The sequence below is a fragment of the Microcaecilia unicolor genome, chromosome 12 (assembly GCF_901765095.1).
Source record: "Microcaecilia unicolor chromosome 12, aMicUni1.1, whole genome shotgun sequence".
Lineage (NCBI taxonomy): Eukaryota > Metazoa > Chordata > Amphibia > Gymnophiona > Siphonopidae > Microcaecilia > Microcaecilia unicolor.
This window is the reverse complement of record NC_044042.1, coordinates 31,022,531-31,037,504: the sequence shown is the minus strand read 5'-3', so window position 1 is coordinate 31,037,504 and position 14,974 is coordinate 31,022,531. Positions and strand designations below refer to the sequence as shown.

The 14,974-nt window shown below is 45.3% G+C and overlaps 1 protein-coding gene across 2 annotated transcripts in view; it reads right to left on the bottom strand.

Annotated features, from left to right (window-relative positions):
- Positions 1-3,235: 3,235 nt before the first annotated feature.
- Positions 3,236-14,974, bottom strand: part of CBL (Cbl proto-oncogene) — a 94,541-nt gene continuing 82,802 nt past the window's right edge. Inside the window, exons 13-17 of one of the 2 annotated variants that reach the window (XM_030220505.1) lie at positions 14,723-14,869; positions 6,838-6,929; positions 6,230-6,232; positions 5,902-6,099; positions 3,236-5,656 (exon numbers count right to left, since the gene is read on the bottom strand). In XM_030220505.1, the coding sequence (XP_030076365.1) occupies positions 5,382-5,656; positions 5,902-6,099; positions 6,230-6,232; positions 6,838-6,929; positions 14,723-14,869 (715 nt within the window). In that variant the 3' untranslated portion in view covers positions 3,236-5,381. The remainder of the gene's footprint in view (positions 5,657-5,901; positions 6,100-6,229; positions 6,233-6,837; positions 6,930-14,722; positions 14,870-14,974) is intronic. The other variant, XM_030220506.1, reaches the window with a different exon arrangement.

Below are 14,974 nucleotides of genomic sequence, written 5' to 3'. Positions count from 1 at the left end.
CATAAGACCTATTTTCCATCTCCTTCCTCCATTCCTTATGGGCACTGTAGAATATAACCCAATAGAGCTCCCAAGTTTGCTGAACACTCACTATCTACCCTAAAACTCTTTCCCAGTGCTCATTTTTTCAAGCAAGTTAAAAACAAATATTGCATTATAGTGGCTGCCGCTGGTAGTCTCCCATTAGTAAGGATGTTGTTTTTAACCAGGAAAAGAGCTTTCCACAGAACAAGGTTTAAAGCATATGTGGTGATTATTTGGCTTTGCCTGAGCCAACACCAGAAATAAAGGCTAGTCAGCTATTTTTAAAGGGCTAACTGCTGCAGGCAGAATTTGACACAGATATTCAGTGGTAGGTCTAATCCAGGCGCTGGCACTGAGCGGAGGAGTGGCCTAGTGGTTAGGGTGGTGGACTTTGGTCCTGGGGAACTGAGTTTGATTCCCACTTCAGGCACAGGCAGCTCCTTGTGATTCTGGGCAAGTCACTTAACCCTCCATTGCCCCGTGTAAGCCGCATTGAGCCTGCCATGAGTGGGAAAGCGCGGGGTACAAATGTAACAAAAATAAAATAGATACTATTGGAGATTCTACATGGAATGTTGCTACTATTGGAGATTCTACATGGAATGTTGCTATTCCACTAGCAACATTCCATGTAGAAGGCTGCGCAGGCTTCTGTTTCTGCGAGTCTGACGTCCTGCACGTACATGCAGGACGTCAGACCCACAGAAGCAGAAGCCTGTGCAGCCACATTGGTGATCTGCAAGGGCCGACTCAAATAGTAGCAACAGTGGAGGAGTGACCTAGTGGTTAGGGTGGTGGACTTTGGTCCTGAGGAACTGAGTTCGATTCCCACTTCAGGCACAGGCAGCTCCTTGTGACTCTGGGCAAGTCACTTAACCCTCCATTGCCCCATGTAAGCCGCATTGAGCCTGCCATGAGTGGGAAAGCGCGGGGTACAAATGTAATAAAAATAAATATCCAGGTCTTGCCTAGTTACTGAAAGTTATCCAGATGCCAGCAAATATTCAGAGCAGCACCTAATTACCTGAATAAAAACATTAGGATGATCTTCATACTGTCCTAACTTTATCGGATAGTTATCCGGCTAGTGAACTGCTGGGTTAAATTCCAGCTCCACCCTACCACTGCCTGGATAGTGCTGCAGCAGTTGGCCCAAATTTCCAGTGGCACTATCCAGTTATGTACTGCTGAAAATCTGGGGATCACCTGGTCATCGGGAGATAACTGCATAGGAACCTCTCTTACTCGGTTATCACCCAGAGAATATCAGCATAAAGCATTATATGAATTCTGTAGAACAACTCACAGTTTGTACTACCCCAGCTCAGCAAATCAGCCATAACATAGGACCAAATTAAGATTCCACCACCTACCCAGTTACCTCAAGCAATGCTGATGCCTATGCACAAACAAAACCCCCCAAATTCTTGCAAGTCCCTGTTCCTCCCACAGAAAGCCAATTCCTGGTCCTGAAATCTTCACTCTGCTAGAGTACATCACATTGCACAGAATCAGAAGCTGCATTTTCTGGCAAAGAAAACAGAAGCCCACCAAACCCACATAAAACTTTGCTGCTGGGTTTTTGTGAAGTACCGCCCTGTTGCCTGGTGTGAATGGGGGCTGGGGGGAAGGCAACTTCAGGGCACAGCTGTTACATTGATGCTGTTACTGGAAGGGAATGCACAGCTGGATTCTGAGCACTGAACCAAAGCATGATGCAGCTGTTCCTGGGGTGAATTCAGCAGTGCACTGCAGCCACACCACACACAAGCAGCACAAAGTTCTCACAAATATTAAAAGTCAAGTTTAATATTTGGAAGTTTGACAAAACCTTGCCATTTCCAAATTCCTTTTCAGCTTGGTGCATTTCTGTAAAGCTTCATAGATTTTAAGTGTCTTTCCCATAGACTGGAAAATCTATTTACCCTTTCTGGAGGAGCAGGAGGAAATTAGAACCCTAGAAGTGAGTCCAGGTGAACAGCTCAGGGGTCTTCAGGTGTGCAAGCCTCATCTCTGGTGGCTGCAGGATGCCTGATCAGATCTCCATTGACCAATCGGGAAACCATTCTGTATCCGCGAGGCACTTTATTGCTATTTTCAGTCAGTTTTACTGACAGTGCTAGGGGCAGTTTGGGTTTCCAGAGGTGCCAAGGGAGCCTAATCTTTGAGAGGGAACTTTTAAGCTCCATCCCCAGCTCTCCACCCAGCCATGCCTAAGAGACCCACCCACTCTAGACTCTACCTCCTGGCTCCAACCCTGACAAGACCGCTACAGCACCAACAAGCCACCTCCTTGGGCAGTAGGAGCCACTTAATACAATTTCATCTCCTGCTGCTGTGGGGATCAGTTTTGCAATAAAGAGCTGTGAGATTTTGCAGTTCTTACCACAAGACTGATCCCGAGGCAGCAGGAGACAATGTCTTATTAACGAATCTCTTGCTGCTGATGAAAGGGGAGGTTGCTGAGTGGTCTGGGTTCCTAAAAACCTAAAACAATATAACCAGATAGGGAAAAACATACAAGGGCTACCTTTTACCTTCAGAAATATCATCTGCATCTCCAAACGTGCAAAAATTGCATATGCACTTCCAGAAGAGCTTTACACCAACAGATGCTGGTATATACATCTACCTCCACGTGCCAGTCAACACACACAAACACAGGAGGACACCCTCACAAAGAATGTTCTAGTACACTCCTGTAAGGGCCCATCAGTACACGGTTTCACAAGAGCTATTCACACATCTATTCCATGTCACTCTGCACACATGTTGCAACAGTTCATGCCAGCACTAACACAAAGCTCACAACAGCCCATACCACTGCATGTCAGTATGCCCCCCCCCCCAGCTCCTCCCTTCCAATGAAAAATTTATACCATCAGGTACCAATACACCATTCCCTGCCACGAGAGCTCCCACCATCATAACAGTACACAAAAGTATGCTACAACAAAGCAAATTTATTAAAAAAAAACAAACAAAAAAAAAAAACAGGTAAAAGAAATCCAAAAACAAAAGAATCTTTAGTGGACAGCATATAATGAAAAAAAATAAATAACATTAGTTCAGTCTACACATTAATAAGGAAATCTGCAAGACAAAACAAATCAAATAAATCTTAAAGCTCAACTATTCTTTGTAAGAATATTTACCTTCTGTTTTCCTTAATCTTTACAAGTTTGAAAGGATTAATTACTGCTATCAGAAGTTTTTTTTTTAATATAATTCATGTCATTATCATACTTTTAAACCAGTCCATGAAAATCCTGAGCAGAGGTCACCATCAACCCCTCCTCCAGAAACTGCCAAATACCATACGGTTTAAAAAAATAAACCCAAACATATACATTCCCAGCCTTTTCCTCCCTGCTTACCTTTCAGCAGTCAAAAACTTGACAGAGAACTGGGGAGCAAAACAAGGGATTTAGACAAGGAAGGACAAGCACATCCTTTACGGCCAGGCAGAAACTAATATGTCTTCATCACTACCCACCCACCCAAAGCAATCCTTCCAATTCCAATAAGAACCATGGCTGCAGCCCTATAATAGAAACCTGAATCAGTGAAGCAAGCTGTGTACTAAACCAAACATGACATCACTTCCTGTCTGAAACAGCACATCTGCTCTAAACCTATGTATGACAGCGGTCAAAGATAGGCATCAATCCTGCTACCGCCCTCTACACAGAAACTAAATGGCTTGGGGGGTCTGAGGACAGTTAAGCAGCATCTCAGGAACGGACGTGGAAGGGCTGAAGGTGGAGCTTCATCCAATGATGGATGAACCCCTCAAGAAGCCCTTGACCCACATACCTTATTGATGCTCAAAGCCATCAAAGAAAGTTCACCAAAGGGACATCATATTAAAAATGCAGACCACTATCTGCACAGCAGACTGTTTCACCCAGAATCATGGAAGAACTTTTCTTAAATAAAAAGTTCTACTTAGAAAATACTCAGGAATTTTCTGCTTCCTGGGTCAGCTGGAGCTGGGGCTGCTCCAAAGGCAGTGTTCAAGACCCCCGGTTGAGGCGGGGGGGGGGGGGGGGGGGGGTGATGGAGTGGCAGTTCATTATGTAATGTTAACACTTATTGGCTGAATTCAGGACCCATGATTGTGGGTTTCAGAAGGATCTCTGGTACACGGGCTGTGGTGGAGGAATCTGAGGTAGGGATACAAAATAGGGGCCAATCCCCAGGCTCATGGCACTGTAGCTGAGCAAAGGCCAGTTCTGATTGAGTTGGAAGCCCATAAGAGGAAACTACTGGGATAAAAATAAATAAAATCCAGAAATGTAAAATAAAAAGTTGAGAAATGCAGCTGGTGTCACTGCTGGTATGTTTTTCTTATTGGGCAAGTTGTGCTCTACATGAGGCCACACCCCACCATGCTGCGCTCTGGCAAGAAAGAATATATTGCTACATACAGTATAGAGGGCAAACCAGAGACCGGCGAGAGTCACGCTAATGGGGATAAACTGGCAGGGAGACACTGCTGCTAACATCTCATGTCATCTAGGAGATCTCACTCCCTTCCCCCCCGGCAGGAAGCAGGTGACAAGTTAATACTTTCTTCCAAGGTTCTCACAGTTTAAAGAGTGTGTGGCCAATAGATTGGCAGTGTCCATGGGCTGGGAAGAATGGGGTGGGAGATTAGAGAAGGTGGATAAGTAATATCAGGGGTTGGTGAGGCTGGCTAAATCGGTAGACAAACTCGTTTTGGAAATAACTAATAGATTTGGACATCACTGAGACTCAAGAGAATGAAAACGCAACTGACAAAAAGAGTAGAAACCCTTCCCTAATCCAACAAGTATAGACCTTCCCTTCCCCTTCAAAGAATGTGAGAAGCCTTTCCCTCGCATTCACAGCTCCTCCACCCTCCATTTTACCTCTCCCTCATTCAGATCTGGATGCCAGTGACCATCTGTAAATCTTAGAGCTGTCACAAAATGCTCAGGAAGAGGAGACTCATCAGAAGACACACAGGAAAAAGCACTACAGTTCTATCTTCTTTCATTCCCATAAGAAGGCACATCGTCCCCTTTGCTCTTTGGAAAAGTGTTGCACTCTTCCCCGCCTTCTTGTTCCCAATAGATAATACCATAAAGTCCCACCCTATTTTAGGAGCAAATGTCACATTCCCATCCCTCTTGCTCCCAGAGAACACTGCAGAACCCCTCCCCCTTGGAGAAAGCAGTGCAAATCCCACAACCATCTGCTTATTTCTCCTGCTCTCAATTCAATAAGTATGTGAACATGGCATATGGAGAGGGAGGGTGGGCCTCAGCATACTCCTAGATCCCTACTCACGGCACTGGTCCACAGGGGCCAGAGCCATTGGTGCACAAGTGCTATGTGGTCACGTGGGTAGGGGCAGAAATAGCCACAAACTCCCGCAGAATGTTCTTTGCCATCTCAATGTTGTTCTGTGCGATAAGTAGAGCTTTCTGAATGTCCTGATAGGAGTAGCCCTGACTCAGGAGGCTCTCAATTTCACTGGACAACTGCTGCGGGCACAATGTAGAGGCAGAAGACTGCTGGGCACTCCCTGCCTTGCGCTCAGAGTTGATCCTCCGGGGAAGAGGCTTTGGAGGTCGTTCTGGAACTTGGGACGTGTCTAGAAAACCTGCAGAGAAACAGAGATGTTACTGCTTTCCTATGGTGCATCCCTAATGTACAGAAAGCTGCAGGACAGAAAATTTCCATAGAAGAACAGTGCTGGAAAACAAAGTGAGCTCTAGAAACTGTGAACCATCCCCACAACGCTAAACTACTACTACTAATCATGTCTATAGCTCTTCTAGACGTACGCAGCGCTGTACACATATATGCAGGTACTTTCTCTGTCCTTAGAGGGCTCACAACACTCACCTGTTCCCGAGGCCAAAGGATCGCTGTCCAAAGACGCTCGACTGAAGGCAGAAGCGGCATTGGAGATGTCTGAAAGAGTACGGCGTGCAGGGGCAATAGGCAGGGGCGATCTGGGGACATCATACCCACTATCCTCATTCTCAGACTCCTCTGGTCCATTCCTTACATTTTCTACAACTGCACACTCTTCACCTGAAAGAATGCAGGGAAAAAATTATAACCCGCTTTCCCCTTTGCATTACAATAATCTGCATTTAAAGAGTGACTTTCACCTCACTGCATTTCTAACAAACTTTATAAGAACACTTCAAAAATAAATAAGCAGCTGCTTCTGGAAGGGATCAACTTGCTGTCCACACATGTATGCTACCTGGCAGTTTTTGTAGGGCAGAGAAAGTGAAAGGTTGCCATAATCCAGTGGCGTACCAAGGGGGGGGGGGGGGGGGGCGGTGGGGGTGGTCCGCCCCGGGTGCACGCCGCTGGGGGGGTGCCATGCACCGGTCAGCGTTGTTCGTTTCCATGCTCCCTCTGCCCCGGAACTAAACTGTTCCGGGGCAGAGGGAGCATGGAAACGAACGACGCTGATCAGCGCGCGGCACCCCCCCCCCCCGCGACGTGCACCCGGGGGGGTCGCTGCCCCCGGGGGGGGGGGCGCATCAGCGATCCGCCCCGGGTGTCAGCCCCTCTAGGAACGCCACTGCCATAATCAACTAGTTTTAGTAACCTAACCTTGTACCGAAGACAACAGGATTGTGTGGTCACAGAATGACAGCCTAGTTAGTTACAGATGCACACACATGCACATGTGCAATCTCCTCTCCTAGCTTTGAAATGCTTTCTGTTGCTAATAAGTTCTTTTTCTTCCACATCCAAGGGCAGGAATTGGACTCTAGAACACATATACAGCTAGTGGACGTCTAACTCAAAACCACATACCTGAGAGTTCCAGCACCGTGGGCACAGCCTGGGACTGGATGTTGCACATGGATTCATACGTGAGTCCCTCAGTTAGATCACACTCGGGGGCACTGGGAAGAACAATGCATAGGTCAGTGCAGCCCCCTGCCCACTTTTAAGCTACCCTAGCCTTCAGCTTTTCCCCCACTCATAAACAGACACAGAAGAGGTATGCTCCCCGAAGGGTATCTTCTCCTTTACCACTTTATTTTGGCTCCAGCAAGGCCCAAGGTACCACAGGCATCAAGGCCTAAAGCAGTGATTCTCAACCAGTGTGTCTCCAAGAGATGGGAGGCATGTCACAAACAATTTGGTGTAGACAGCAAGCCTGTGTTTCCTTTACAACCAGCAAGCTGGGAAGCCTATCTTGGTAGTCAGGTTCTCGAAACCCCTGTAACTGGCCCCTATTTCTGCTTCCTTACAACCTCCAATAATTGCTGCCTCTATCCCCAACTTAACGAGCTGTAGGTCTGCTCTCTTCCCTCCAGGGCCACCAAGAGACTGGGCCGGGGCAAGGTCGCCCAGGGCCCCGCCGCCACCCCCCCCCCCCCCGAGGTTGCCACGCCCCCTCCCCCTGCGGAAGTTACGTCAGATGAGAGCGGGACACAGGGAGGGAAGGAGGCCCGAAGGGAGGCGATCTGCTGCCCTGCTGCCTGCAGCGCTTTCACACGGAGGCGAGAGGTGCTGTGATTTCAATGCAGGGGGCCAAGCCCGGCGGAAAACGGTCGACGACGGAGGGCAGGTGGGACTGCGGCGCCGGGCCCCCCTTGGAGGCCCAGGGAATTTTGTCCCCCCTGCTCCCCTCCACGAAGAGAACATAGGAAGGAGGCAGTTAAAACTATGACATTTGTTTAGGAAGGTTTAACATAAGACACAGCTGAGAGAAGACTGAAGGAGAAAGGTCACAGAAACAAAGATTCATGTCATCAGTAAATGAGTGATGCCACCATGTGAAAGCAATGAAAGTCCTGGTACACGAAGAGAAAAACAGCAGCTTCCAGCAGAGAAAAATCAAGTCACAGATAGTTTGGAATGTGCAAAGTAACGTTCCCTTTCATCCACCAGATCAGCCCAGAATGCACAGGTTATGCCCCTCAGCCAGCAGATGAAGACAGAGACCTACGGGCTGTGAGGTCTGCCCTATAAGAAGCACTAGGCAGCACCAGCATTCTCTTTCTCCAGCAGATGGTGACTGACATTCCGTGCAGCCGTGGACTGGTCTGGTGAAGAGTCCCTGGTCCCAGTTGGAGAACTGGTCACTCTGTTGGCTTAGAAGAAACCCCAGGGTTCTGTCCAGGCCCCTCCTTGCTGAGGAAGACCTCCTTACTTTACTTTGATTTATTTTCATTTATTCTGCCTTCTCTATTTTCTTTCCTTTGCTTCCCTTCTTTATTACTTGTGTCTTTATTTTTTATAGAAAGCTTCCTCAGCCCTGTCTTTGAGCATTAGTTTGAGTACAACTGGTCAGTTTCAGGTAGTGGGAGAGAGCTCCCAGTTTGCCAGGGGCTCTCCCCACCTCAGCCTCTTTACAGCGCTGCCCAGAATGGCATAATGAAGAGCTCCCATTACTATAGCTGCAGCACTTTCGGGATAGTGCTGGGAGTGTCATAAATGTTGGCGTTCTGACAGTTTTGGGCTACTTTGCACTGTTCCTCTTCTATTCTGGCAATCAGTTTCAGTGGGAAGCCGCAAAGCAGAGAGCCATGGTTTAAAGATTGGTCGATGGTTTCAAATGGCATGGCAATCTGAAGATTCACAGTGAAACAGACTGAAGCCTCTCTCCAGCAGCCTGATGGAAGCACCATCTAAGCAGGCCAAGCCTCACAAAAACCAGTATTGCACACAGGATTGGTTGAGAGGGGTAAGGGGCCTTATTTCCTCACCTACTCAGGCTGAGTTGGCTTCTCAAAAAAAAAAAAAAATTCAGATCCAACACTCTAATCTCCAGCTTAAAGTTTGACGATCATAGCACTTTGCTTGTTTGGCGGTACCCTTTGTTGATACCTATGCTTGAGAGAACATAAGAGGTGCTACGATGGTTTTCGACTCAGTCTCTTTTGTTAAGTGACAAAAGAATGAAATGAACACTCTTAATATCTCTCATGGAGAATTTGGTGTGATGTGGGATGTATGTAAACAAAACAAATATGTAAAATTGTTTCCCGTCCTTCTGACTTTTGTGTCATTACCCTCCTTGCATTGTAACCTTTTGTAATATTGTAAGCCACACTGAGCTCACTCTAGTGGGAAAATGTGGGGTATAAATGTACCAAAAATAAATAAAATTGTGTTGTTGTTTTGTATTGATTGGAGTATTAGATCTGTACTTTAGTCACATAGTGTTATACTTGGTATGGAATTTGTTTGTCTTTTCCTATTTAGTTTCATTATAAGTGGAATAGGGAAGCAATGGCTGCTGTCGGGTTTATCTGAGGAACGGATCTCCTCATTATTAGCCAGCACCAGATTGTTTAATGGGCCCACTACTGATTCCCCTCTGGATTGGTCTGAAATACAGAAACTCAACAAGGCTTTAATTAGATCCGAGCTACATTCTCATCCCTTGTAGAATACTGTCATGTGCAACGTGTACCATGAGGGTTGAGGATATTTAAAGAGCCAAGAATTTTAAGAAATAGTGAATATGTTGAGAAATGGAATAAAGTAATATCTCAATGCTCTCTTGATCTTGTGCTTCTTACTATTGATGTCCTTCAGGGGTTCATTAATGAATATGATAAACAACTTAGCAAACATAATAAAATTATGGAACAATGCCGCAAGGAACAGAGAGCATTGAAAGTCACAAAGTTCCGTCGGTATGAAATGGACTTACACCAAAGGGTACGTTTACCCCTGGATGGATAAGACCAAGAGGTTTTAAGAAGGGTAGAGGTGGCAAATGGGTGGCATTTAAATTATCATCTAGTGAGTCATCAGGGGATGAAAAAGCATCAGCTATAGGACAGGGTGGATCAGATTTAGTAAATGGAGTGGGCAAAAGTGAACATCAAGCTCTGCCAGATTCTTTTTTTACGGCTACCTCAGGCTCAGATAATACAGTCACCTCAGATGATAGCCAGTCAATCGGTAACCAAGACAGTGAGACCCAAAAGGCAAACGAAGAGGCGCTGAGTCTAGTTATCAATATTTCCTCAAAACAGTTGTCTGACTTATGAGGCAGGTGTCTTTCATCCCCTCGGTTGGTCATAATGATTTTCATACTCACCAATGTCTGTTTACATTTTTTCGATCTTTGAAATTACAAGCTTTTTTTCCAAGAACAATTGAGTAGCCCTGATGCAGACGCATTTCCCACTCATTGTAAAGTCTCTTCTATTTGGCTCCCTCCTGGGCCTTCGGATCCATCAGTAGTTGCCTTTGACTGTTTAGTATTACAAAGGTTTAGTGTAATGGATCATCAGCTTATTGTACACCACAATTTACCTAGATCACATTGGAATGCTTTGCAAAAACTTAAGAATGACACTTCCCTTGTCTTGCGAGGTCACACCGCTTGAAGTCTCAGCAGCCATTTTGAAGTGGCACCAGCATTGCCGGGCAGGAAAGAGTGGGGTCCTTTCCTGCCCCGAAGAGGCCACTAGACCAACTGGGCACTATAAGGTAAGGAAGGGGAGGTTGGATCAAGGTGACTGTGTAGCATGGGAGTGGAGGGCACGGCAGAGGGTGTGGTGGAGTGGGGGGGGGGGGGGTGGCAGGGTGGAGAGGAGGCATGGCTATTGGTATCCTCTTTTTTTGTCAAGGCAAATATGGTAATCCTACCTCTGGCGGTCTATGTGGTTTAGCTTCACCAAGGTCTTCTCAGTCTTTAATGGTATGATGTAGATTCAGAGAAGATGGGTATTATCAACCAGGCACAGGGTGTTTGACATTTCAATGGTCTCGCTTCCAAAACGGAACATTCTTCTTTTGCTCTGATCATAAAAGAGGTTCCCAGAGTTAGAAGACTACGGGGAGCCTCAGAACTGTATAATGAGATGTTGGGGTCCACCCTTCAGTGCAGCAGATAGAGGCCGGCTGTGTTTCCAGCGGAATAGACCAAAATAACATCCAACCAGTGGGTGCTGATGTGTTGAGATGATATTTTAGAATTTTTCCATCGTCTCACAGATGCACTTATGGAATATCGTTGTCACGCTCCAGCCAAGATGGCTGTGGTGGTCACATTGGAAAGGCCTTTAAGCATAGGAACAGTAAGTCCCCAAAGATGAATGGGGCAAGGGATGTTACTCCATTTATTTTGTAGTCCTAAAAAAGGCTTTTAGCCCATTCTGGATTTAGCCCTCCAAATTCCTCAAATCAGGATTATCATAAGCTTCCCTTTCCTCAATTCTCTTAGGATCCTGATACCAATGTTTTTCCAATAGAGTGATGTGTAATGTTTACAAAAAATTTCCAATGAATGGAAACATGCCACCTTATTGCGCCTTTCTGTATAAAAATGTTCTGCCATCAGCACTTCACAGCCAGCTATGAGATGCGTGACCATTTCCGACTCTTTCTTACAGAATTTACAAATACCGGCTGTATCAGATATTTTTTCTATACTTGTTGTGAACCATCTCCTCTAAGCTGCTGTCCTGGGTTGGAACTATCAATCTCTCCATTAGGTTTCAGTTCTCCGCTCCTTAACCATTCATGTGTCTGGGCTTGATCCACATACAGTTCCTGGAGTAATATTTCTACATTTTTTTTTTGTTTGTTTGCTGATCTGCACTTATGGGTAAATTCTCACTCATTCTCTCTGCTCGCTGGAATGCCAGTCCAAGCTTAATGATGGAACTAGATTCTGGAAGCTTGTTCTCATACTTCAATACTTTTTGTGTGTTTGGATCTGTTGATGTTGTTAATAAGACTGGAGGCTTATGACTGTAGCTCTCTATATATAATATATTTCTTTGAAGCCCATTCCTCTTTCAGCTCTAGGAATGCACAGTCTCTGCATACTCCAATTCATACAGACTACCTCACGCGCGTGGAGTTCTCCTCATTCGTACATGTTGGTTTTCCATGTGAGTCAGGCATTGAACCTGCCCACCTTCCATCAAGAGGATTAGGAAGATGAGTTCAGTATTTGCCTCTTTGATGGTCATAGAACTCTACTGCATTACTTGGAGATGACAAATGAGTTTTTAAATATCTGATCACTTTGTTTGTTTGTTTGGCAGTGCTAAAAAGGTGAAAAAGGCATCTATTGCATGTTTGTTTAAGGAGGCAATCATTTCAGCTTATATTCTCAAAGGGCAAGGACCCCCGGAAAGGGTTCAAAGGTCCATTCAACCAGAGGTGTTGCAACATCTTGAGCAGAGTTGAAATCTGTTTCTCCATATGAAACTTACAAAAGTTCTGCACTCTCTCCAAGCACTATAGATTGGACATTTATGCCAGAGATGATTTTGGTGACAGTGTTTTGGCAGCAGGGGTTTTTGTATCCCACCCAGTTTGAGGATTGTTTTTCTACATCTTATGCATTCTGGACTGATCCGGTAGATGAAAAAAGGAAGGAAAATGTTAATATTACCTGCTAATTTTCTTTCCTTGAATCTAACCAAACCAGTCCAAAGGCTCACCCTGATACTGCCTGCTCACTTTTCAGTTTGTTTACCTCTTTGCTTGTAGAAAGGGTATGGTAAGATATTAGTTCATATTCTGGGATCTCTCAGGGAAAAATGGTTCTAATTCAGTACCTTGGATTCCTTTCTCCTGTTAAATTGGTTTAGGAGGAAATTGTTTTTTTTTTTTTTTTGGGGGGGGGGGGGAGGAGGGGGGTGGGTTATACTTGCTTTGTTACAGAAATACTGGTGAGAAGGTGCTTACTCCTCTTACGGGACAAAGCTCACAGATCATAGGTCTCCTATCTCCATCTGCTGGATAAGAGGCGTAATCCATGCATTCTAGACTGGTCTGGTTGGACTCAAGGAAAGAAAATTAGCAGGTAAGACAGCCTGAAGGCAGGTGAATAAAAGCATAACTGGATCCAGCAGCATTCAGGGCAGAAACAGAATGCTACAGGGAGTCGAAGAACAGCAGACCTGGAGTCAAAAAAGGTTGGAACAATTACATCTAAGGGAGGGGAAGGGATAGTAAATGGCATGGATGGGTGGGACTGGATAGACTACATGGGCTTTATCTGCCTTTGTTTTTCTATGAGTCTACTTGGATTTTGTGTATTTAGATTCAGCTTAGTGCTGCAGGTTACAGAGAGAAGAGATTTGGCAGGTCTGACTGGCAAGGGCAGCAGTACAGAGGCTCTTGGATGTGAACCTCTTAGCTAACTGAAGATACAGAGTAAGGACTTAAAAGGTACGAGGAAAGAACAGTGATGGCAAGGCCAGAATTATGCAGATCACAATCTAAACAAAGAATGAGCAGCTAGAAGAGAAAGTTGAATACTAATGACTAAAAAGGAAACAGTGAATTAACAACTGCATAGCTAAGAGCAACAGATGGGCTAAAGAGCAAAAAGTTGAGAAGACAATTTAGTAGTGATCACTGATGGAAAAAAAGAAAGGTACATATTTAAAGTCATAGAACATTAGATCAGTAAAGAGAATGTCTTGTTCATCAAAGAAAGAAATAGCAGAGCCAAGAGGATCTTTGGGTTATAGGTTTTGAGAAAAGGAGTCCTGATAACCAACCAAAGAGGAAGAGTATACATAAAGACTAGGCAAAAGAAGAGACAATACCCATCCATACCACCCCCCCCCCCCAAACTCCAAAAGAGGATCTGCTGATGTGGATAAACTTAGAGTACAGATAAATAGTAATAGGTTAATAATATAAAAGGAGATGATGACGCCCCTGTATAAGACACTGGTGAGACCTCTTTTAGAATGGAGGAGTGGCCTAGTGGTTAGGGTGGTGGACTTTGGTCCTGGGGAACTGAGGAACTGAGTTCGATTCCCACTTCAGGCACAGGTAGCTCCTATTGACTCTGGGCAAGTCACTTAACCCTCCATTGCCCCATGTAAGCCGCATTGAGCCTGCCATGAGTGGGAAAGCGCGGGGTACAAATGTAACAAAAAAAATATATATTGTGTGCTATTCTGAAGACCACACCTACAGAAGGGAGAGTAGATGGCATGGATGGGCAGACTAGACAGGTCATATGGCCTTTACCTGCCTAAATGTTTCTCTGTTTCTATTGATCCTTTTTTCTGCCTGTAGGGGAAGTTTAGCTACGGAGAAAGGACAAAGCAATCAGAAGAACAGTTAGAAGGATTACACCCAGTTTGGCAAAGTTGATGAGGTAAGCTAGGAGGAACTATTAGTGGGAATTGGAAGGTGGTGAAATGGGAAGGAGGGTATGTGGTAAGAACAAAAAAAGGTCAGTGTCGTGGAGAAAGGTCAAATCAAGTATAAAAATGTAAGAGTGGCATATGAAGAAAATCAAAGTGAAAATTATAAAATTAAGTGTTCCTAAAACACTCAAGTCTTCTTACCTGTCTCCTTCAAGTTCCTCTCCTACTCATTTCCCAAACCCCAGGACTGTAGCAGTTAGGCTAACAAGATGAGGAAAAAATGCCCACATGATACTTATCTCCACTGCTGATGCTCCTCCTCCATTCACAGGAAATAGACAGGGATGGAGGAGAATCACCTAAGGGAAGCAGCTGTAGATGCCACTGCCACTATCTGAGTAAAGAGTAACTTGTCCTCAGCTACCATTACCCTTCCTCTGCTGGACTGGGGCAGGAGAAAAAGTACCAGCATGCACTCTCCCATTTCAAGTCCCGAAGGAAACATTAGCCTGCCCTAAGCTACAGAACAGCCCTGTGACACACTAACAGATTACTGTAATCTCAAACACGTGCATCAAGGCACTCCACAGCAAAGTTCTCACCAAAAGCGGTGACTTGTTTCCAAAGGCTGCGAGATGTCCATCTTATGTACAGCAGGCAGTAGTGGCCGGGAAGAGGGAGTCATATACTCTGCATTGTCATCGCTGTCACACTGATCTCCCAGAGTCAGGGTAGGCACCGGCAGTGGCCTGAGCAGGGAAATACACAAGCTGAGCATTATGGAATTGATATTCTCAAAGCACAGGCACGTAGGTGTAGAGGTGGAACCTCCCCCGATATCAGGAAGGGAAGGA